The following is a 22,332-nucleotide window of genomic DNA, read 5'->3' on the forward strand; positions in this document are numbered from 1 at the left end:
ATTTGTTGGCTTTCTTTTTCATGTCTGAGATTCCAATTTTTGTATGCAGGCTTCTACATAAGAACTACATAACACCTTCATAAGCAATACATAAGCGGTCATAAAAACATATTGACCAATATATTCAGAACATTATGCCACACCACTTGTGATATGGGCACTAAGAACAGTACACCATGTGACAGTGATAGCACATCATGTGTGGTTTGAGTGTTTATGTAGCCCTTATGAAGTTTCTATATAGACCCTTCAGAGAAATTACCATTCAGGATATAAAAAAACTACGACGCAAAATATAATCTTGTGAAAGCAGCTCCACCATTCCCAAAGAAATACTTTTTTCCTTCTCCATTATGAAAAACAACTTTTATTGTTGGAACAAATATAGTATTAGTGGCAGATATACCGGATGTAAAAATAAAATAACACTTTACAAAAGTGTCCATGCACAACGGAAAAATCTGTTGTCATTGAGGTGACATCAGTCAGATGTACCCAATGATGTCGTTGCAGATGATTGGCTGCCGGCTGCCCGTCTTCATGAGGGCGGTGAACTGGTAGAAGTCTGTGCCCAGTTCATGTAGGCCCGTGTGGGACTGGTGGAAGAAGGGCGTCCGCGAATGGAAGCCCACGGGGCAGGAGAGGCGCTTGGGGGCAGCAGCAGTCCTGTCAGTCCTGCTCCCCCGCATGGGGTCTGATTTTGGCCGACATTCCATGCTCTTAGACATTCCCACCAGCTTCCGCCGCAGGTTAACCAAGAAGTCCTTGGCCGCGCGACGGCCCTGGCTCGGTTTGAGCTCCGCAGGGTCGGGACAGTCCGGCAGGTCCATCCAGTTCTCGATGAGGTCAGCGAAGCTGTTGTCCCCCAGCACCAGGGGCTGCCGGTTCCGCCCGCGGGTCAGCAGAGAGGTGGTCCAGTCCTCAGGGTCGCTGGCCTCGAAGGAGGTCCAGCGCTCCAGGCAAGCGTCCGAGGTGGATTTGGGGCGCACGCGGCCGCCGGGGCCGCGGTTGGTCCGGAGACAGGCACTGGAGGAGACCCGGACGTTCCTGGTGCGCCGAAGCACTACCCCCTCATCCTGCCAGGATGCCTCAGAGTACCCAGAATCAAAATCCAGGCTCTTCTCGCTGCTGGGGGAGCCCAGCGCTAGCCGGCTGCCCCCTCCTTCCACCTCGTCTTCCTCCTCTTCCTCCACGGGGCTGGCCAGGCAGCAGGCAGAGTCGTAGGTGCTGGCGTCGCTCGCCTCCGAGACCCGCAGACGTGTCAGTCGCTCCCGGTGGAGCACCCTCTGTTGGCATGGCCGCGCTGGTGCAAGGGGGCGGCTGGGGAGAGCGCAACCCCCTCGAATCTGCTTCAGGTCCTGCAGTGACCTCATCATGTACTGCATCTGCTCCCTAAGGCAGTCTCCGGATTCTCGTAGGCACAACTGTGGGGGAGAGAGAGAGAAGGTGGCGTCAGGCACATTCAGTCAGTTACGGCTTTCCCCCAATGATTTAGGGCTGGAATTTAACACTGCCATTAACATGAGACCTTTGTTGCCTTTCTTGATTTTTTTGTGAGTCCCATAAAATGGTCTCGTGGGCTTGTGGACATATTCCCATCAAAGCATAAATGAAAGTGTAGCAGACAGTGGCACAAGGTAGAGAAATCTCCACTCTTTGCTTTCTCCTAACCGTGCTACTTAACTATCCCTGCCCCTGGTCTCTTTAGACAGACTCTCTGACAGGCCCAAGCTTGTACGGAGACTGTGTGGCTGTCCCCACTCAATCCCCATTGTCTGCTGGAGAAGCAACTTCTCCCTTGCAGGAAGTCATGCTTCAATACTAATCACCAGGTCCACAAATCGCAGGTACACAAACGTATTTTCCTACTTACTACTGTGATGTAACACCACCAGAGCAGTTCATCACACTCAATGCAATCCACCAAGCACCAACTGCAATACACTGAGGTACTACACAAAATGGAAAGCATTTTTGAAACGTGTTATTATACGGTATTTAGTCATGATTGTGGTGAGGACTGTGGGGGATAAGAGACAAATACACAGAACGGATCATCGTATTAAAGTTCAAAGTATTTTGACTGTGGGAACAGGATGTAAGGGAAATAGTCTCCCTGCTTCTTTAAAATGACATAAAGGAAGTCTATGGAGCTGGAATAGTGAAACCCCAAAGACCACCAGAATGCACTTCCTTTACACTGACACAGGAAGTCCTGCTGATTGGTCCAAACCATTCCCTGTGAAGCAACATTGTCACACTTCAACAATGAGCTTTGAAATTCCAAAAAAATAGGTATGAGTCACAGAGATGATCAATTTATGAGATCTTATCTGGTGATGACACATGCACAGCACATATGACATAGTTTCTTATCAGTGGCAGGCATTACTGCATGCAGTGGATTATTGAATGGTCTCATAATAACTAAAGATGTATTCAGCAGTATTAACACAGAAAACACTCCGATGGGGAGTTTCACTGTTTTCCTAACCTTTTTTTTTTTTCAAACATGACGTACTCCAACATTTCTGTTTTGTTGGAGAAGGTGAGTCCTCCATGAACCATGTCACAACATTTGCTACAAGGTTACATAAGTTTTTCTGAGAGAATATTTTGCTGGGAACAGTCACCTGCAGTCTGTCAGTATGACCAATGTTTTGAGAAGGTACTTCCCTTCACTGGAGTCTGCATGTCATAATACTGTATAATACTACCTCTGGGGCTCTTTCCTGCAAAACCTTCCAAAAGCTGCGAAAGACCACACACTCAAAGGAATCCTTTTGAATTTTAGAGTGATGACATGTTTTACTGTCTTTACAATGCAAATGGTAACCGATTCCTGTTTTTAATGAAGCTTTACATATTTTTTTTCCAGAACATTTCTTAGGCCACAACGGTTAAGAGTCGACGCCTCATTTTACATACTGTCTGTAGGCCTAAGATTTGAGAAAGAAAGCAGCACCGCTTGATGATGTTATCACAGCTGTGGAAACTGTGTGTGTCATAGAAACTGCCAAAAAGGGAAAGCACGGGATATGCACTTTCAAACCTAGAGGTTTACATTTAAAAGTGGTGCAAAGTTCCCAGTTACAGTCCACTTAAAGCAACATAAAATTCTGGGCAGTCTTGTTCAATGATCCCTTCTCTTAAACCAGCTGGACACGCTGCAGCTTGGTTCAAGGAGATCCTCAGCTGTGCTGCGGTTTCAGGGACAGCCTAAGACAAGTGACAAGCTTTGCCTCTGACCTTTCCCATCTGTGCTTTCCTGCAGTGCTGTGCTGTCGTTCATTACACCTGGGGCTTAAGAGCACTGCTTTCAGGCAAGAGATAAAACATCAAGGCTGCACCAAGTCCAGCTCTTTCTGATGCAGACATAACAGCACCACACAGCAAGGTCACCATGCACCTCTGTGATGGGGGATCTAACTAAATTAGAGTTTCCTGAATTATTATACAGATTTGTTTTACTGTTAGTAGTAGCAGTAGTAGTAGTAGTGACGCTTAATGACGTATGTGTTCATGAGCTATAAGCTTTCTCCAAACTGAAAAGCACTCTCAGACTGTTGCTATTTTAGTTGTGTCTCTTGCACAAGTCTTTCCAGGTAAAGTGGGATTTGGTATTTAGCTCGACACATGGCACAGAATAACGTCAAACTGCGAAGAGTTAACGACATCAGCGTTCGTGTCAATCAAACACCTCGTTCATCAATAAATCAGTGAATAGATGTCTCTCCGGGAAACCTATGGGGTTGGGCTGCAGATGCTCCGCCATATGCTGAAATGACGCGATTTTCTTTCATTCTGGCAGAGTTATTTTTCAATTTCCTCTGCCCCAAGAATCTTAGTGAATCCAAAAAATGGTTGAATATGCGCTTTTAAATAGTTATTCTGTCATATTAGTTTTTGAACAAGATTAATGATTGATGGATAGAGATACTCAAAATATAAAACGCCTCACAGCTACACTATTGAATGCTTACTCAGTAGTTTACAGTGCAGATCAGATGTACAAATCAAATCAAATCTTGATTTGATTTTATTCGATGTAAACTTTGTTCCTGCAAAATTACATCAAACAGCGTAAAAGAAACAATACATATAGATTATTCACTTACCATTTGTATTCCTTAATTAGACAATGCCACAGCCTATTCCTTTTTCCTAAAAGAAACGAGATAAGTATCAGTTACTAATAATGTAAAACAACAATCTCTTAACTACAGTATAACCCATTGCATCCTGAATATACTGTATATGAAGGGTAAATCGTTCATATACTTACATTGACATCGATTTAGTTTTCCAGCGTGAACAAGTAATCCGTAACAGTGCGCAAACTTTAACCGTGATTTAAATGAACTCCTCGGCGCGTTTAAGTGACAGTGTGCAGCTGCGGAGGGCGTGCAGCGGTTTTGTCAGCGCCGTCCCGTTTCCAGCCTGCGTGTGGCAGCCAGTCACAGCTGCGCATCACCGAGCCAGCCTATAGGAGCGCGGCTGAAACCTGAGCTGGAGAAATCCCCAATTTCTGCAGCCTCTCGCTTCCAAAACAACGAAAAAAGCATCTCGATTCACCGTGTACGGTGACTTGAAAAGTGCGTGTTTCGGAAATTATGGCATTTTGCAAAACATAGTTTGTACTGCAATTTCACGAAATGTTTTGAAATTTGTTACATAATTACATCTTTTACAGTGATTCATGAATCATTAAATCAAGCATAACAGCATATTTACCTACACCAAAAAATAAATAATCTTCTATCAGTTATTCCTTATAACAGTTCAGAAATGTAAGATGTACTTTGCGAAAATTCCCATTGACACTGAAAATCACATATTATAATAGACGCAGCACTAGGAAGCGTGCTTATTTCCCTCCTTACATGAACTGCTTCGTCATTGACAGGTTTTACTTGTCTGTAAACTATACTGTGAAATCATTGTGCTGAGCTTGGTTGCAATAATATATATGTGTTAATCTGCTTTTGAAGTATGATCGCTAATTTCAGTTTTTTCATGTTTCACTTCTCTGCTCGTGTAGAAAATGAAGCTGTCAAGATATGCGTTGGGAGGTCAGAATAAAACTGCGTGTGGATTTGCAGACTACACTGAAATTAAGTTAATTATGCTAGTTGGCTTTATCTTATGGGGACATCAACACCGCACTGTTCATTGTCTTTTGATGGTATCACAAATTACACATTTTGAGGGATAAGAATCAATTTACAACGGGTTTACAAGCTATTCCTGTTTGATCTTCAAAACGGTAGTTAGTCCAAAGTTTTGCAGAAATCTCTTAATAAAACCGAACAAAGTAATGGGGACGGAAATTCGGGCGTTTAAGATAAGCATTTTTTGTCTTATTGTTTGAAAAGTTTAAGGCCCACAAAAATTAAACGAAACTGAAAAGATACAATAATCAAGCACCAAATTTCTGAAAGGCAAATTAAGTACTGTTCATGTGAAGCCCTTTATTATAGATCTGACGCAAATATACTCCTACTGCCACCTTGTGGTAATGTATTGTAAATACAGCTCTCCTGTTGAATTTAGCCTAATGGTGCTAGGGTATTTAATGGAATGCTTGCATAAATACGCGGTGTGAAGATTCATGGAGGCGTGTCAATGTCTTTCTGCATTCTTGCATTAAGGGTTGATTTACATTGCAAATACGGGGACAATGGCTACCGCGCAATACCCTCTCATGGCTCTTTAAGAGCATACTGGCAAGACGGTACGTGTTAAAAGTGAAATTACAATTACTTAGCGTTCACAGTCTCCATTTAGATGTACGTTCAAATAACAGTTATCGGTTATTGGAAAGCAACCAACAAAATGTTGACGCACATGCTAAATCACTCCTGGTTCATAGCGGTGCTGTGTTTTCCATTACTGTCGGCTGTGGTTTATCATAATTACAGCCAAAGATTGATCTGCTAATTAGGCACTGAGGACTTCTTGATCCAATATACCAGCTGTCACGTAATATCATTAAGCCTCCACCATCCGTCACGTACATGCTAGCAATAATCACAATTTATAATTGGATAAAAATGCGCTTACTACAATTGAATACATCTTTTTACCGTGCAGATTGTGCCTAAACGTTTAGTGGCTCATATATTTTCACTCTTTTGTGAAACCACTGTAATTTCGTTAGAGGGTTCATCAGTATGGTATCCCTTATCATCTTGATCCTGTTAAAAACCCTTGATTCTTAAAAATATGGTGAGGCTTTACTGTAAGTTATTCTGAATCCATATTCATTTTATCATGAGGGAGGCATGAGACTCTTGTGTCTCATTTTGGTATCTCTGAGGCTTAGGGCCACACAGTTTTTTGCTTTTGCCAACATGGATTTCTTTCTGTTTAGGAAAATGTAGGTCCTAAGTGTGTAATGCTGAAGCTCTTTGGGACTTTAGCTGAAGGGGTCTTTCTACAGGGTCTCTGGTGAGAACATCAAGAGTTGGACTACTAATTTGACGAAGCATCTGTCTTTCCTATATTTTGGAGTTCATATAGGAGTTCATCTGCTATACATTTTGTGGGAGGGGTTTTGAGGAGAATATTACTGTTAGAAGTGGACATTAGGTGGAAAAATCAATCTGGCCATGGAAGGGCACAACTCATTGGAATGACAGAGTTCTTATATAACTGTGTGGAAGAGCACAAAACCACACCAGACTTTGAAACCAGAACATCTGCTCCATCCTACTGACTGGTGAAAGTGGTAAACATTTCCTTGTTTTTTCTCTCAGATGCATTCTGGTTATCAGTAATTTTTACAACATGCTAAGTGGTTTAAAAGTTCACCACCCCACTTCCTGTTTTGTTTTCTGTTTTTTTAAACACTTCCCCCCAGACCCTTTTAGTATCCACTGTAACACAAAGTGTTTGCCGTTATGTTGATCTTATATTTAGCTGTTCTTTTGTGCTCTGCTTCAGTTTGCACATAATAATGTGTGCCTTTACCTCCCCTCACAGGTAAAATGTTGCATTGCAAAGGAAAGACTTGTGTTTGAGACAGTAGTGGAGTTCCAATGTAATCTGGGGCTGAGCCATTATCAAATTGCACTTGAATACAATTTTTGGCGGATACCTATCCAGATCATATAGAAGATAACTCGGAGCATGAGATTGAATGGCAGCAAGAGATCATGCCAAGTGAAATGTAAGTTGTAGATGGACACTAATTTACTAGCCTTTGATTGGCATAAATAAATAAATAAATACTTCAACCACCACTGCAGGTTGCTGGAACACAATGGTGATAACTGCATTCTGATTATTGATGCCCACTTCATTCATGTACCAACCCCTCCTGGGGCCCAATCCATAATTTAAGAACACGTTCTGTGGAATATTAATTGAGTAACTAATGAAACTATGTTTTACCTGTAATCAGTCCTGCATATTTTCTTCACTACGTGTTGCAGAGATGTTGAGAATTTCCTGATTAACTATGGAGGGTCTAAACTAAGGTGATCTACAGTACTTCAACAAATATTACAGCTAGGCAGAAATGAATTAGAATTAGGAAATTCAGTATTTCTAGCAAGCTATACTATATACTGTATTTTTTATGACAACAATGGTGTGAAATATAACATACATGGAAAGTCAGCTGACATTATGAATGGTCAATAATCACATACTGTGTAGTCTGAAATAAACAGGTGTAGATTTTGAGTCTCAAAATAGGGCAGCTAATTCCCCTTGCACTCAACATTCCGATATACATTTGAATGTCGTGTCTTCTTCTGATAGGGGGCATTTGTTCACTACTATCAAGTATATATGGACTTTCAGAAACAAAATGAGTAAATGGTACAGAGTAAAAAGTAAAACTTTGTGGCCACTAAAACCTATGATGATACAAGCTTGGTGGGTGAAAATGGCAATAGTAGTACAGATTTGTGCACATTGTGAGAGCACTCATTATAGCATTGCTTCCCACAATAGCCCTATATTACAAGTATGGCACAGATGATTCAATATCTATATGGCTACCTGGTAAACCTGATGAATCCACTTTTTGTAGAGCATCTACCAAAAGTCAAATGTCAGAACAGGCTTCTTGTGAATCATACCTTACCCTCCTTTATTCTCCAGTGTAAGATAGTACATCAGGATAAAGACACACTGTATGGTACCAAGAGACGCCAACTGCCATGTTCTTTGACCATTCCAAAAGAACCTTTTACAAAGATTTGAATTTCAGAGTCCTCAGCCACAAGATCACAGCACCAATTACAGGTATACAGTATATGCACATTCAATATTAGAGAATTCTTCAGAGATATAATGTGACCATTACCGTAGAGTATGCTTTTGGATTAAAATTTGCATGGAACAGAGGGTTACATGATCCTGTCAGGTTCATTAACATCAGAGGAAATGACTTAATAATTATACAGTATGTGAAATATACTATGAGGCATATTAGAGGATACTGATTTAACTCCAATCTTTTCCTCACTCTTCACCACACCTTCATCATCATTTGAATCCAAAGACACAAGAAAAGACAAGGACTAAGAAGCCTAGTGACTCAACTTTTATTTAAATTAAATCATTATATGACTTTTAAAGCGTTTTAATATTTACCAAAACACTATCCTTTTCCTTTGTTAGATTTTGTCTCATTGTCATGATCATCGTAACTATTTTACCTTGTTTTTCGGTCATGAAGAAAATGGAAGAAAGAATTAGGCCTAAGTCATTTCTACGAATAAAGCAAATCTAGGTCACATGTAAACAGAAGTGAAGGCACAAAACATACTGAAGAGGACATGGAATGGAACAATACAACAGAAAGTAATGTAAAGTATGTAATTATCCTATACACCGGATACAATTTTGTCATTCTTTCCTCTGGTGTGAAGCGTCTTTTTTTTTGTTTTTGTTTTTTTTGCATTTTTTCTTTTTTTGCATGTTCTCTATTATGTTTCTAAAGGAATGTCACGCTCTTTGTGCAGGTTACAGATCTAATATAGTCAACTATCGTCAGTCATGCAGCGCAATATGAAGTTAAGCTAAGAATGTGGACTTCATGTAAACATAATGAAAAAGCACGTTCCTTTCCATCCATTTTCTCGATCCATGCCCACGTTTCTTTTAAAAAATAAGCTTTATGCAATTAAAAGTTTCATAAAATTTGCACATCGGATCTCAAAGTAAAGTAAATGCATTTATATAAAAAAGTTTTTTTTTCTCTTTTTGTCTATGCTAATCATTAAAAATAAAGAAGGAAAAAAAAAACAAAAAGGACACAACAACTAAAATAACATGTTGAGTTGCGGTCTCAGCCTAAGGAGTTAACAGTAATAAAACATGGAACCCCTTTAACAATTAAATATCCAACACACAACAAAAAACCCTAAAAACCACGAGAAGGAAAAGACATGGTGGTCGGGGAACCAGCAATTGTTCCGATACTACAAGGCTTTTCTCAGTTCTCAGTCTGTTTCTTTATAAAAGCAGATAGAAGCAAGGAATCGCTGGCCAGTGCAGTCTGTCACGGTGTGTCCACTCCCCTTCCTTCTGGTCATCAGATCTGTTCAAGTAATCCTGAGAGAGAGGGAGAGCGAGAGAGAGAGAGAGACAGAGAGAGAGACAGACAGAGACAGAGAGAGGGAGGGAGAGAGAGAGAGAGAGAGAGAGAGAGAGGGAGGGAGAGAGAGAGAGAGAGAGAGACAGACAGAGAGAGAGACAGACAGACAGAGAGAGAGAGAGGGAGAGCGAGAGAGAGAGAGACAGACAGACAGAGAGAGGGAGGGAGAGAGAGAGAGAGAGAGAGAGGGAGAGCGAGAGAGAGAGACAGACAGAGAGAGAGACAGACAGACAGAGAGAGAGAGAGGGAGAGCGAGAGAGAGAGAGAGACAGAGAGAGAGACAGACAGACAGAGAGAGGGAGGGAGAGAGAGAGAGAGAGAGAGAGAGAGAGAGGGAGGGAGGTCACTCTGTGTGTGTTCATGCGTGTTTATGCATGTCCAAAGCTATTCTTCCACAATTTCAGGTCTGCCTCACAATGTACTTTTAACATCACATTTTAAGGAATGCTTAATACATTCAATAAATAACCGTATTTATTTACATACTTGCATCCATGGTCATACAATTTAAATGGTTTTATACATGTGGATCATAGATCCTGTACAGCTTATAACATAAAGGAGAACATTTATAAAATGATGAAACTACTTCATAATATCAACTTAGAAAGTCACAATACATTCTGAAATCACAGAGCAGCATATTTCCTGTTTGAACTGGAAACTTTAAACGGTTCCACTAAGATAAGTCACAAAACATATTAACATTTGCAGGTAAACCACTTGCATAGCATGTCCCAAAAGGCTGTGTGTGTGTGTGTCTGTTTTCACTTGCTCACCCTGGCACATCATCCTCTGCCCTGGCTCTAGAAGAGCCCGCAGTCTTTCAGGTTGTTCTTGATGATGACATCAGTGACGGCGTCGAAGACGAACTGCACGTTCTTGGTGTCGGTGGCGCAGGTGAAGTGGGTGTAGATCTCCTTGGTGTCCTTCTTTTTGTTCAGGTCCTCGAACTTGGTCTGGATGTAGCTGGCCGCCTCGTCATATTTGTTGGCTCCTGTATGGCAGAGGCCAGTCAGAAGTTCTAGGTTTCTATATAATACGTCACCTTTGGAAGAAAACTTGGAGCATAACAGCACAACACACCCACCCTGTAATGGCATAAATTTTGATCATTTGAGGCTACAGCCTTCATTTGGGAAAACACAGTGAAAACCCAAGGAACAGGGAAAACTACCTGGAGACACATTGCACATCTTTACATGATACTGGAGACAAACTATTACTTTAATCCTAAACCCATCTGGATCTATGTGGAGGAGGACAGCCGTATGTGGGTTAAAATCCCAGGTGCAACATTACTGTTGTACCCAATTGCTCCAGTCCAGTTCTTTATGGGAATGTCCACATCGGTTCCAGCTGTCAAAACTGCAAGCACTAAAAGTCACCCTGGTTCTCTGGTTCAGAAAATAAATGATGATGTAATAACGGAACAGACATTTCTCTGTGTGGGCTATGGAGTCTGGGGACAGGAGTCCACACTGTGCACTTCGCCTTCAGGCTTCCTGCTTTCAGTCTCTGCTTCCTTTCAAAAATGGTTAATCGGGAACCGAAAGAGTTATAGCATCATGCCTCCAAACTTCCTCCATCTAACGCAACAGCCGTTGCGGTTTTGCAGTAGCAGAGGGGAAGGCGGACTGGGAAATGAAAAGACGGAAACTGTCTAAGTTCAGCTCACAGGGAGGAAAGGGCTGCCAGTCTTCACACCTTCGCTTTTAAACCACTTTTTAAACCTGAACTCTGTACTCTAAGCATTATGCAACAGTGTAAGAGTAATTGATAATGCCACAGAGTGTATGGAATAATGCTGCATGTCATAGCAAGCAGAATGGGAACTCAGGCTGGCTGACAACATTCTATGACTGAATGTCTCACCTATATTAGGGATCTGTGAACATGCTACATTTTACAATGGTTATGTTTATTATTCTCAGTTATTTGTGTCTGAGAATGTATGAGTGCCTGTTTGTGCTTACCACTTGCATTAAAGCCTGAGCTGCACAACCCCTGTACATTACATCACAGTCATTTAGCAGGTGGCCTCATCCAAAGTGATTTACACAGTGCATCTAAACTGTAAAGTTACATTTTTAAAGGAATGCCTGAAATGAAAATTTTGAAGGAACAAGACAACTACTACTGCTACTGCTGCTACCACAGTGGCACTGTGAATGTTCTGTTCCTCCAGTACCTGAGTACTCTGGGAAACAGATGGACAGGGGGCTGCGGGTGATCTTCTCCTCAAACAGGTCCTTCTTGTTGAGGAAGAGGATGATAGAGGTCTCTGTGAACCACTTATTGTTACAGATGCTGTCAAAGAGCTTCATGCTCTCATGCATTCGATTCTGAAATGAGTTTGAGAAAGAGAGAGCAAGAGGGAGAGAGAGAGAGAAAATCAAAGCTCAGGAGAAAATTTCCTCTCACTGGAAATACACAAGACAAAAATCATTCCAAGTCTAGCCACTGGGGGGAACTGTTGTTTCACTATTGATTTTTTTCTAAGGAACTGTTCCATCTAAACATTTGGTGAAACATCAGTGCATAAAATTGCCTTTACAGAGTAAAACTATAAACACCCAGATGATTCAGTGTTATTAAAACCAGTAGGATGTATCTATTACATATAACCAACAAAAGCCAAGGTGCTGTATTTACTGTGAAAAGGATAACATTTTGTTATACAAAAGCACTTAAATCATGTCCACATTATATAGTTTTACACATGTAATTGGCAGCATTGTGCCAATTATTTCTGAATTTCACACCAATACAATTTGACAAAACTGAAAAATATTACTTTGTGAATTTAATTTTATGTTGAAGAAAAACCCTGTTGCTGTGCGCTGCGTATCGAATATTCTGCTATCATTACAGTTTACAAATGGCATGGTGCTCCTTTGTATTTGTTTAGAAAAATTCATTAAAGTGGAGTCAAGTCTGAAATGTCACACTTATTGCTTGATTAAACTGATAACAGCTTTGGACAGTGGGTCAGTGGGGACACATAAGAGGTACAAAAAATAGTGAATAGTGAAAGGTGTAAAAAGCGGGACAATTACATGGGCAGAGGTAGAAGGTGTAACAATGGAACAGTGATGGGGGTTGGGTAAAAAGTGTGAATAGTGGAGCAGGTTAAAGGTGTAAAGAGTGGAACATTAATATGTGGACAGGTGAAAGAGGTAAAGAATGGAACAGTAATATGGAGATAGGTAAAAGAGGTAAAGAGTGGAACATTAATATATGGACAGGTGAAAGAGGTTAAGAGTGGAACAGTAATATGGAGAGAAGTGAAAGGTGTAAACGGTAGGACAGTAGACCGTGAAGCGGCACAGGGGTACCGGGAGGTCAGATCCACCCGGGGGTGGCTCCTCACCATTTCCTCATCCTCTGCCAGGACCAAGTCGTAGGCGCTCAAGGCAACGCAGAAAATGATGGCGGTGACGCCTTCGAAGCAGTGGATCCATTTCTTCCTCTCTGAGCGCTGGCCTCCCACATCAAACATTCTGCAGGGGAGGGGAGGAGGGAAAGAGAGGTGAGAGTCTATCCAGCAGGGAGCTGAAACCACTCGCAATCTGTATGTACACACCTTCCCCACTGTCAGCTCATTATCTCTATACAGCTGTGACTGTATTCTTCATGACAGGGGGTCTGGTGACAGCAGGTATAGTGCTTTACTCTCACACTCAGGTTTTTATGGCATAATACCTTGCTCATGCACTGAAATCTTTAAACATGCAGCTTTAAGCTTCGCAGTGGGAAAGCTACACCCTACAGGGTAAAACACCTAGGTAAACATCTGTTCTCTAGTGAAGAATTCCTGACAACAGAGTAAACAAAAGAATTCAAAAAGCTATCTGCATCGAATTATCTGACTAGAGATGCTTACTACTTATACTGCATGTAGAAATCCTTCAGAGAGACAGATACACAGAGAAACTTTCCATCTGTACTGTTCCACAACAGATGGACAGGGATGGACACACACACTTTAATACTTTCAATTCACTCTGCAGCATTACACAGAAAAAGCCCTACGGTTATTGATGTCAAAAGGGATGTTTAGACCCTGGTATTCACATACAGTTTGTTTTCAAAAATAATTAGATCCTACACATGGGTATCACTACTTAGGTCACAAAAAACAATTTGAGCTTCTGCTTTCAGAGGTCCATGAAACAGTGCACATGCACACACACACACACGCACAATGGGTATGAATTAAAAAAAAAAAAAAAAACAGATGAAGCCGAAAAGGCACTGTCTCTGTGAAAGTGTGATATTGTCATGCTGGACCTGTCTGCACAGACAGGAAGAAAGGCACCAGCCGAGACGCTCGGGAGATTTTTCACTAATGAGATCTGTATGCAGGCGGGTAGACTGGGACAGTGACACAATGCAATTTGGGGATATCCATTTCCTTGCTCTGTCACAGTTGGAATTCAGCACAAGATGAGAAAAGAGAGAGAGAGAGGTGGAGAAATTGTAAAGGTAAAGAGGGAGGTGGAAGGAGAGTAAGAGAAAGGGAGAGTAACAATCAATCCAGACTTCTGAATGAAAATTTCATGAGCGTCTACCAAGAACAAAGCAGAGCGGAAAATAAATCCATAATAGATCTTCAGCTGTGATAAAAGACCACAGGGCTGCTGTGCTTCCAGGGCACCATTAGTGGGGAATCAGGCTCTTCGTCAGAAATCCCGGGTTGATCCTGAGGATTACTCCAAAACGGATCGGGGGCCCCAGGGCACCCTTGTGGCCGCAAGCCCTTATGCACCATCGATGTTTTCCTGTGTTTGGGAGGAACATCATTTTTCTCCCAATGAAACAATACAGGGATGAAAGAAGAGCCGCTGCCTGCAGGCAGAGGTACAGTGGAGTGGAGCCACTACAGGTAGACAGATACAGTGGAGAGAAGCTGCAGGTAAAGATACAGTGGAGAGAAGCTGCAGGTAAAGATACAGTGGAGAGAAGCCACTGCCATTAGATCCAGTGCCAGCTGCAGACACTGACCTCTTCCCCAAGCAAGAAGTGAGGCCTCACGCACGCTCTAGCCTCCGCAGCCTCAGTTGACTTTCGCTGTGACCATGTTGGAGACGCCAGTGAACCGGAGTCAGGGCTGAGGGGTCTCTGCACAGCTGAGGCCACTGAGAGGTTGGCTGGAGGGATCGTTCTAAAAGTCTGGAGCACAGAAACGACCAGACCAGCTGCCCTCCGCCCTCGGGCTGAACTGATCATCATGCGCCAGCTCAGAGCGCTCCACTCCTTAGCAATACAGACGCTGTCATTTCAGTGGTATTTGTTGGCATTTTCCTGCGATGCCGTTGCCACGGTTACGGCAGGATGGCAAACAGAACGGAAACATGAGAGGCAATTTTCAGATCGATCGGCCTCCATGTGTTATTCATAAAGAATAGGGGAACATCTGAAGCTGAGGAAATGCCAGTCTGGGCTGACACTTGTTTACAGAGTTAAACAGAGGTTTTGCTAAAGGAGAAGTAATGGTGGCTTCTTGGGCTGAGCTGGTTGCATTCTGTCAAGCTCTTAAAACCTAAAGCAGCACCAGGAGAGGACCAAACCCAGCTCTCATCCTCTGATCCCTGTGGAGCTCCCTCCCCACTTCACAGCTTAAGGTCAGAGGTTCTGTTGTTCCATGACTGCACTGTCTTACCAAAGACTTCTGTATTCACCAAAAACAGTCTTACTAGTATAAACTCACTTTCCTTACTGAACTACGCCCAGTGGCCAGCCAGCCTGGGAAATTTTCTTTAAATTGCTTGTTTGAAAATGGCAATGATTGCTACCTAGACCCCAATACTCCCTATTATTTAAACGTTAATTATTGTACAAGGCTTATTTTTTAGTGTACTGTAGGTATCTGACCAGAGGGGGCACTATGCGAGTCTGCCTGCATGTATGAAAGGTTGAGGGTGAGCTGAACTGTGAATGTTGAGCTGAATTTGGAGTAAGAGGCACAAAGGTCAGTGTTCACCCTGAAAGACTGACATTAACAGACAGACTTGCATTCAGTCCCTCAAATTTCACTTAAATGCCATTGGCTACCTATACTCTCATTATTACCATTTTGCTCATTTTATGCTTTCATACAGCAACAGAGAACACTTGGTGGGAGGTACTCTCTGTTAAAAGTGACACCAGAGAATTCTCCAGGACTGGTTTTGGAATTGAGCCAGCTGGTGCAAATATACTGTACCAAGTGCTGAGAGGCCTATGGGAAAGCAACACAAACTCCATCACTGTGGGGCTCCATGTGTTTGTTAAGGGCTGTAGTCTGTATAAGCATAATAATGAATATTCTGTGGGAGCTGACTGACAGGACAATGGACTGAGTGCGCAAAAGCAAGAACAGAAAGATCACAAATGCCAGCAGCCATAGATGCCAGCAGCCATATCTCCCTGCAACTCTTTCCTGCCAGATGGCTGAAGCTAAGCAGGGTTAAGCTTGGTTAGCACTTGGATCAGGGTCTCACCAGGAAAACCATGCTGCTAGAGGTGGTATTGGTAGGCCAATAGGGGAGTCTTCCCTCTTGACAGGAGACCAATACCCAAGTATAGTGATGGGGACACTGCACTGAGGGGCACACCAGCTTTCGCATGAGATGGCAAACTGAGATCCTGACTGTAGTCATTAAAGATCCCCTGGCACTTATTGCAAAGAGTAAGGGTTTCCCCAGTGTCTTGGCTAAATTCCCAATCAGCCTCTTTCAATCCAGCCATCTAAGAGTCTCCACGGTTAATTGAATTGAAATAACTGAAATAATTCCCTCCCCCATGTCATCACTCAAAGAGAGAATTGGCTCTCAATTGACCCTACCCACTAAAATAAAGGATAATTAAATAAAATATTGCCATGATGTTGTCTGACAACCTGTAAAAGAAGTGAAAATTGCTAATCACCAGAAAAGATACGAGTCACTCCAAACGGGATTTGCCTGTTTAAAAGTAAATCTTAAACTAAACTAGCTGGAATATCCACAGTGTATGTGATTATTATGATGATGATAGCTGTGCACCTGCACATTACTGGCCAACACTTTGCCATTTTAAACAACTGGAATAAGACCTGAGAGCTCCTTTCATTCTTGTGCAACTGTTTCACAACCAAAACCCTTAGTGAAGCAAAGCAAACACTTTTGCCCCCTTGACATTTTAAATGAAATCGATATTTTATCATGCATCAAATTGATAAATGCCCAGTTACTGAATGCCAATTAGGATACTTAACATGTTGACATGATGCTGTCAATTAGGACAATAAAACAGTGTTTTTACCTAGTAATTATTCTAATACAGGTTTTTGTCAACTGAAGATGCAGTGACATTAAATAATAATAGCTTGCTAGCAACTATATTTTTGCATTTACAGTACATGATTCAACAAAATTCAGTAGTCATTTAACTGTTGTCTGGATGGAAATACAGTACCTTTGGCTGTTGTTATTTAATGAATACATTGTTTAATAATTCACAATTAAAGCATTTCCTTGCTTTCAGACAAATTTTCATTGTCTATCAATTTATAACAAAAACAAGAAGAAAATGTATAAATAATATTCAATAAAGCCATAATAAAGCCCTCTTGTTCAGCAGAAGCACTGTTCTTTGTTTACTGGAGATAGACCATGAAACTTTGCCACCCCTAAATGCTCGTCATGACCCCTGATCCTGTACCGTGCTAACAGCACACCTAAAATTGATCGCCTGTACCAACCCTTAAATACCACCCGACTCGACTCCCCTGATGAACACTATAAATGAGAAATGAGCTCTCGGCTGGCTTTCCTGGTTCAACGACAGGAGAAAAGAAAGATTTTGTGCTCAAAATGTGTAGCGTAACCCCTCGGTTGCTCTGAGAGCACAGCAGCGATCAACAGTTTGTCAGGCATGGGAGTTGGGGGAACTGGGGAACCCTTCCTGAGAAGTCAGAGGTCATGCAACTCCAGTGTAGGCCATACGACAAGGGCCTGCTGCCAGACCTGCTTTAAGCGGAGCCAGGCAGAACAGGGCTACAGCAAGTAGAACCGCAGCAAGTTTGTTATTCAAATTTCAATCACAAAAGCCCTGCCTTTGGAACTCAGCTGCATTCATGACTGCAAGGAAAGAACGGGAACTGAAAGCTCTTTTCTTGTTCAAAATCACTTTGTTAGCACTCTTGAAGCCCTACTGCTACTGAGCAAAACAAACATTCATCTTTGTGATGTAAAATACTCACAGAAGATTCTGAAAAAGCCTGATATGTGTATATGCAATTATCAGCTCTTGTAGGTTTTCACTTAGTTTGGAGGGTTTATTTTTGAAGACCAGAAACTCTAGGAGTCCTCAGCCATAAAATCTTCCCTGCACTTCCCTGTACTCAGTTAAGTGTTCCCTGTGGATAAAACTAAAAAAAAGACCAACCCAGAAGGTTTTAATGTCTAACTTCACACAACAAGCTCCAGCCCAATATACACTCACAGTGATGGAAAGCAGACAGCCAACCCCTCTCATAAGGGGAAGAACATACTGAAAATGATTATCCAAACCCCACCCATCGCTGTCACACGCATGCGTGTACACACACAGAGTGAGTGGGGGAACTGGCCTCCCGCTTACTTGAAGTGCAGGTCCTTGAAGGTGAAGTGCGTCTCCACGATGCCAGTGGTCTTGACTCGTGTCCGCAGCACGTCCTGCTGTGTGGGAATGTAGTCTGGTCTGGCTATCCTCTCCAGGTCGTTCAGGTAGCTGTCAGGGTGACACAGGACACACACTGTTGATGCAGACATCGTTCCATCTAGACAAGCTTCTCTTAGGATATTCAGTTGTTTTCTCAAGATAAACACTGTTTATCCATGTACCCTTAAGAGGATCCACAGAAAAAATCAAAATTGACAACAAGTCATTCATTTTCAAACACTGATGTGAATCTAACATAATAGTCGGTGCATCGTCATAAGGGCTATAACTTTGCATCAGATTTCATACTAAATATCACAGTCAGTACATGAGCAAACCGCGGAATGTCACAGAAACAAATTCACCTAACATTGGCATATTAATAAATAATGTAATTTTAGTAATTAATAAAACAAGCATACACATAAGAGAACTATGAGATCAATAAAATAATCAGAAAGTAAAAACTGTCAGCAAAGCTACATAAATATCAAACTCTTTCCATTAAATAAACAGAAAAAAAATCTGATCTGATCTGAAACATTAATATATTAGTTCCTGCTTAAATGAAGTCATATGACACTGTACATGTACTAGATTTTAATGAGTTAATTATGTATTCATGAAGCTAACATTAAAATTACTGATCTGATAAAACTGGGTAGAAGAACTTCAGAACAAAGCTAACAACTACAGAAGAAAAGGAGTGTTCATGTCTATGGCTAAAAGGCTCAGGCTGAAAAATTGAGGTTGAGCTTCAACAGGTAGAGGCCACAGATATTTACACACTACTGCCAAGCTGTTGGAAGCTTAAAGTTTATATTTTGACACATGTCAATCATACTCTTTGCTCTGACTCCCCACTGCTTACAGGAACCCCCGGATGGCAAAGAGACAAGAGCTTGCATGGTTCATATCAGAGCAAGGAACAGCGGAGGACTATAAAACTGCTTGTTTTAAAAACTTTATTTTAAAAAAAGTTTCTCCTATGTTTCCGAGTGGCTCAGTCACAAAGGCTCCCGACATGAGCGCAAGGTAAGCCCTATAGTCCAGGTTCAAAACCAGCCCTGTCATCTGCCAACGGCCTGTAGCACACAGCAGCAGAACAAATTGGCTTCATTCCACCGGGAAAATGGTGTTAACATTGACCAGGTCTTCCTCATCTCACTGCTCTCAAGCGTCCTGCAGTTCATCAGACACTTTGAGCCGCTGAAATGATGTCAGTGGACTAAAAATTACATTAATATTATGCCGTTTTGTAGACACTCTAATCCAAACAGATTTACAAGGAAAGGGGAAAGTGCATGTAAAGATAAAATTCAGTACATTCTGGGCACAACTGACCACATCTGAACATGAGTCAGCCTCTTAGACATTGCTGTGATAACTGGCACATATAGTAGTGCTGTGTCAATGAAAGACTTTACTCCCCCAACTGTCAAGATAGTTAACGCAAAGCACAAGCTAATGAAGCATGACAATACCCAAGAGTAACAAGCCTGTTTTCATGACATTTTTACTGCTTGCTTGAAAAGGAAATAATTTCTGTTATGGTTTCCTAATTACATTTTATGCTTGTATTCAGAAATTTCCAGATTTCATGGGCATCTCTCAATTTCACAGGATCGGTGAACTCCATGTCCAGCCTTGTAGCCTTCATAATTCATAAAAACCATTCTGTTGACCAAGGCATATTAAACCAATCAGCATTTAAGTAACAAATGACTTCCTCCACAGAATTCATGATGGCCACATAAGCATACCTCCTATTTTCATTTTGGATCTGCTGTTGAGTATCTGTTACATTTTAAACCCTTATGAGACAAAACATCGATAAATTAGTTTCTTTGACTGTGGAGGGTTATTCGAGCTATGCTATGCCCCTTCCAGGAAAACTGATGTAGAAAGAAAGGGGGGCAAGGGTTAAGGGGGGAGGGTGAGGGTGAACCCAAAGGTTACTCCAGGCCAACTTCTTCATGATTCATGTCCAAACCAACCATGCCTAAATCAATGGCGGGCCTTTGTCAATCTATATCAGTTCTGCAGGACGGAGTGGCTGATCTCACCATCTGGGCATCCAATACACTGATACACACTTTACCATAAGGCAATGTGGACATTGTTTTTGTCTTCAGAAATCCAGATAAATATGTTTCTTGCCATTCAAAAAAGTAAATATCTAATTTGAGGGGGAAAGAATAGGTATAAGCCCTTATTAACGAACACAGAAGGACATTGCTTTTCTGTTAATGATCATTTTAACCTCTTAAAATATTTTTCTTAATTTCTGAATTCAGAAGGATGTTCAACAAAAACAGATGTGGGTCCAATTTCTACTGAACAGGAAAATATATTAGAGACATCTCCATGAGAAACATTTTAATAATAAACGATCTTGCATGGGGTGGGGGGAGGGAGCTGCATAAAATATTTCTTTTAATGAGGAAATGTATAAGAAAAAAGCATATTCTTATTTAGTGATAAATGATCTTGAAATTCAAAAGGAATCCTTGAGAGCATTGCTGAGACTAGTTGCCATGATTAAAATGAGTGTTTAATAGGTACATTGCATCATTTTCACACCTCTTTACCCTCTCTGTTTCTCTGAATCCCCACTTCCATCTCAGTGATTTTTAAGACCGGTACAAAGGTATGGTTCATTTCAGACATAATACTGCATACCAGTATTTAACAGAACCTGCCCGCCTGCTCAGCTGAGAAAGCCGACATCTAAAATCTCACCTGTGCTTCAGTAAAAGCTAAATAACTGATCTTCCCCCTTCTCTCCTAGTTATTCTCACGATGTGTGTTTCTTATTTGTGGCTACTGGCTCCCTTGCCACAGAAGCAGCTTGACTCAGACGGAGCTTTGAGCGGTGGGTGACTGTGGGAGTCATCTCCACACAGTCTGTCCAGCATGGAGCACAGACTGCTGCCTCTTACATAACTCCTGTATTGCCACCAACTATTTCAATTGTAATTAGTGAGGCAAAAGAGCATTCATTGAATGTTGAAAATATAACGTACAGAAACACAAATCTTACACATACATCAGAGTTTAAAAAGAAAATCACATAAAAATGTTGAAATGCTTTCTAGAGCCCAACAGCAGGCAAAGGAAGTATGTTTATGAAGATATATTAAGAATAGTACACCAATCGATCCAATTTCAATTGAACAAATGGCATTGAAAGTGGTTCCGTTCTCAATGCCATTTAGCACAAGAAAACCCAGTACACATGTCCAAAAGTTCTCAGATCAAGCAAATTTCATTGTCATTACGTTTATAAAAATTTCACGTTTCTCATTCATTTATAATAGGTTTATAAACTGTCAATGGTTTGACAAAATACTGCATGCTGACCTCACACATAAAATAAGGAAAAATCCCTGTGCTCATTTAATACACACAAGGCAAGCCACTGATGCATAACAATGCCCAAAACATTTCTCTTCTGTTAGCAGAAAAAGCTCTGTTGTTTTAGGTACAGTAAATTGGTAGCAGTTGCAGTCTTTCTTAAGACAAAGTTTTCATAGAACCAGGCTGGGAGGATCTATTAAGCAATATAGCTGCACTGTGGCAATCACTATGAGCTTCATGGGGGCAGTGGAAAAGGTATTAAAAGTTTGTATTAAACTTAATATAGAAATGGGCCACGATCAGTCACCTTTGCTGGTATGGGGATATTACCAGTCCACTTCTGGAGAATCAATTCTGAAGTATCTGTTCCATCTCCAGGCGGGGGGCTTTTATTAAAAAACTTGTCCCTGTCACAAAATGGATATCCCATTTTCCAAGGCTGAATGAAAAATAAATGTGTGTGGGAGAAGAAAACAAGTCTAACGAGGCGCTCTGCAGCTTCCATTAACCCGTTTCCATTTTAAGTGGTGGAGGCTTAGTGTGAGGCCCACACACACAGACCACGGGAGGCAGAATCTCTCTCAGAGCCAGCAGTCCGGCCTCCATCTGGAAGTTCCTGCTGAGACCAGCTGACTCTGGTGCATCTGATGTGCTGCAGCTATTTCCAGTCCTTAGACAGGTACACAAGTACA

General features: G+C 41.6%; 2 protein-coding genes across 2 annotated transcripts in view; both read right to left on the minus strand.

Annotated features, from left to right (window-relative positions):
* Positions 1–401: 401 nt before the first annotated feature.
* Positions 402–4,374, minus strand: inka1b (inka box actin regulator 1b). The gene is made up of 3 exons (XM_036534083.1): positions 4,286–4,374; positions 4,119–4,164; positions 402–1,424 (listed from the first exon to the last, which is right to left on the minus strand). The coding sequence occupies exons 2-3, from the start codon at positions 4,119–4,121 to the stop codon at positions 486–488; spliced, it is 942 nt and encodes a 313-aa protein (XP_036389976.1). The 5' UTR covers positions 4,122–4,164; positions 4,286–4,374; the 3' UTR covers positions 402–485.
* A 4,257-nt stretch (positions 4,375–8,631) lies between these two features.
* The window catches only part of gnai2b (guanine nucleotide binding protein (G protein), alpha inhibiting activity polypeptide 2b), an 87,950-nt gene continuing 74,249 nt past the window's right edge, over positions 8,632–22,332 (minus strand). The window contains exons 5-9 of the mRNA XM_036532575.1: positions 18,221–18,349; positions 12,987–13,116; positions 11,805–11,958; positions 10,393–10,610; positions 8,632–9,570 (exon numbers count right to left, since the gene is read on the minus strand). Of these exons, the coding sequence (XP_036388468.1) occupies positions 10,420–10,610; positions 11,805–11,958; positions 12,987–13,116; positions 18,221–18,349 (604 nt within the window). The 3' untranslated portion in view covers positions 8,632–9,570; positions 10,393–10,419. The remainder of the gene's footprint in view (positions 9,571–10,392; positions 10,611–11,804; positions 11,959–12,986; positions 13,117–18,220; positions 18,350–22,332) is intronic.

This window comes from Megalops cyprinoides, chromosome 7 (genome assembly GCF_013368585.1).
Source record: "Megalops cyprinoides isolate fMegCyp1 chromosome 7, fMegCyp1.pri, whole genome shotgun sequence".
Lineage (NCBI taxonomy): Eukaryota > Metazoa > Chordata > Actinopteri > Elopiformes > Megalopidae > Megalops > Megalops cyprinoides.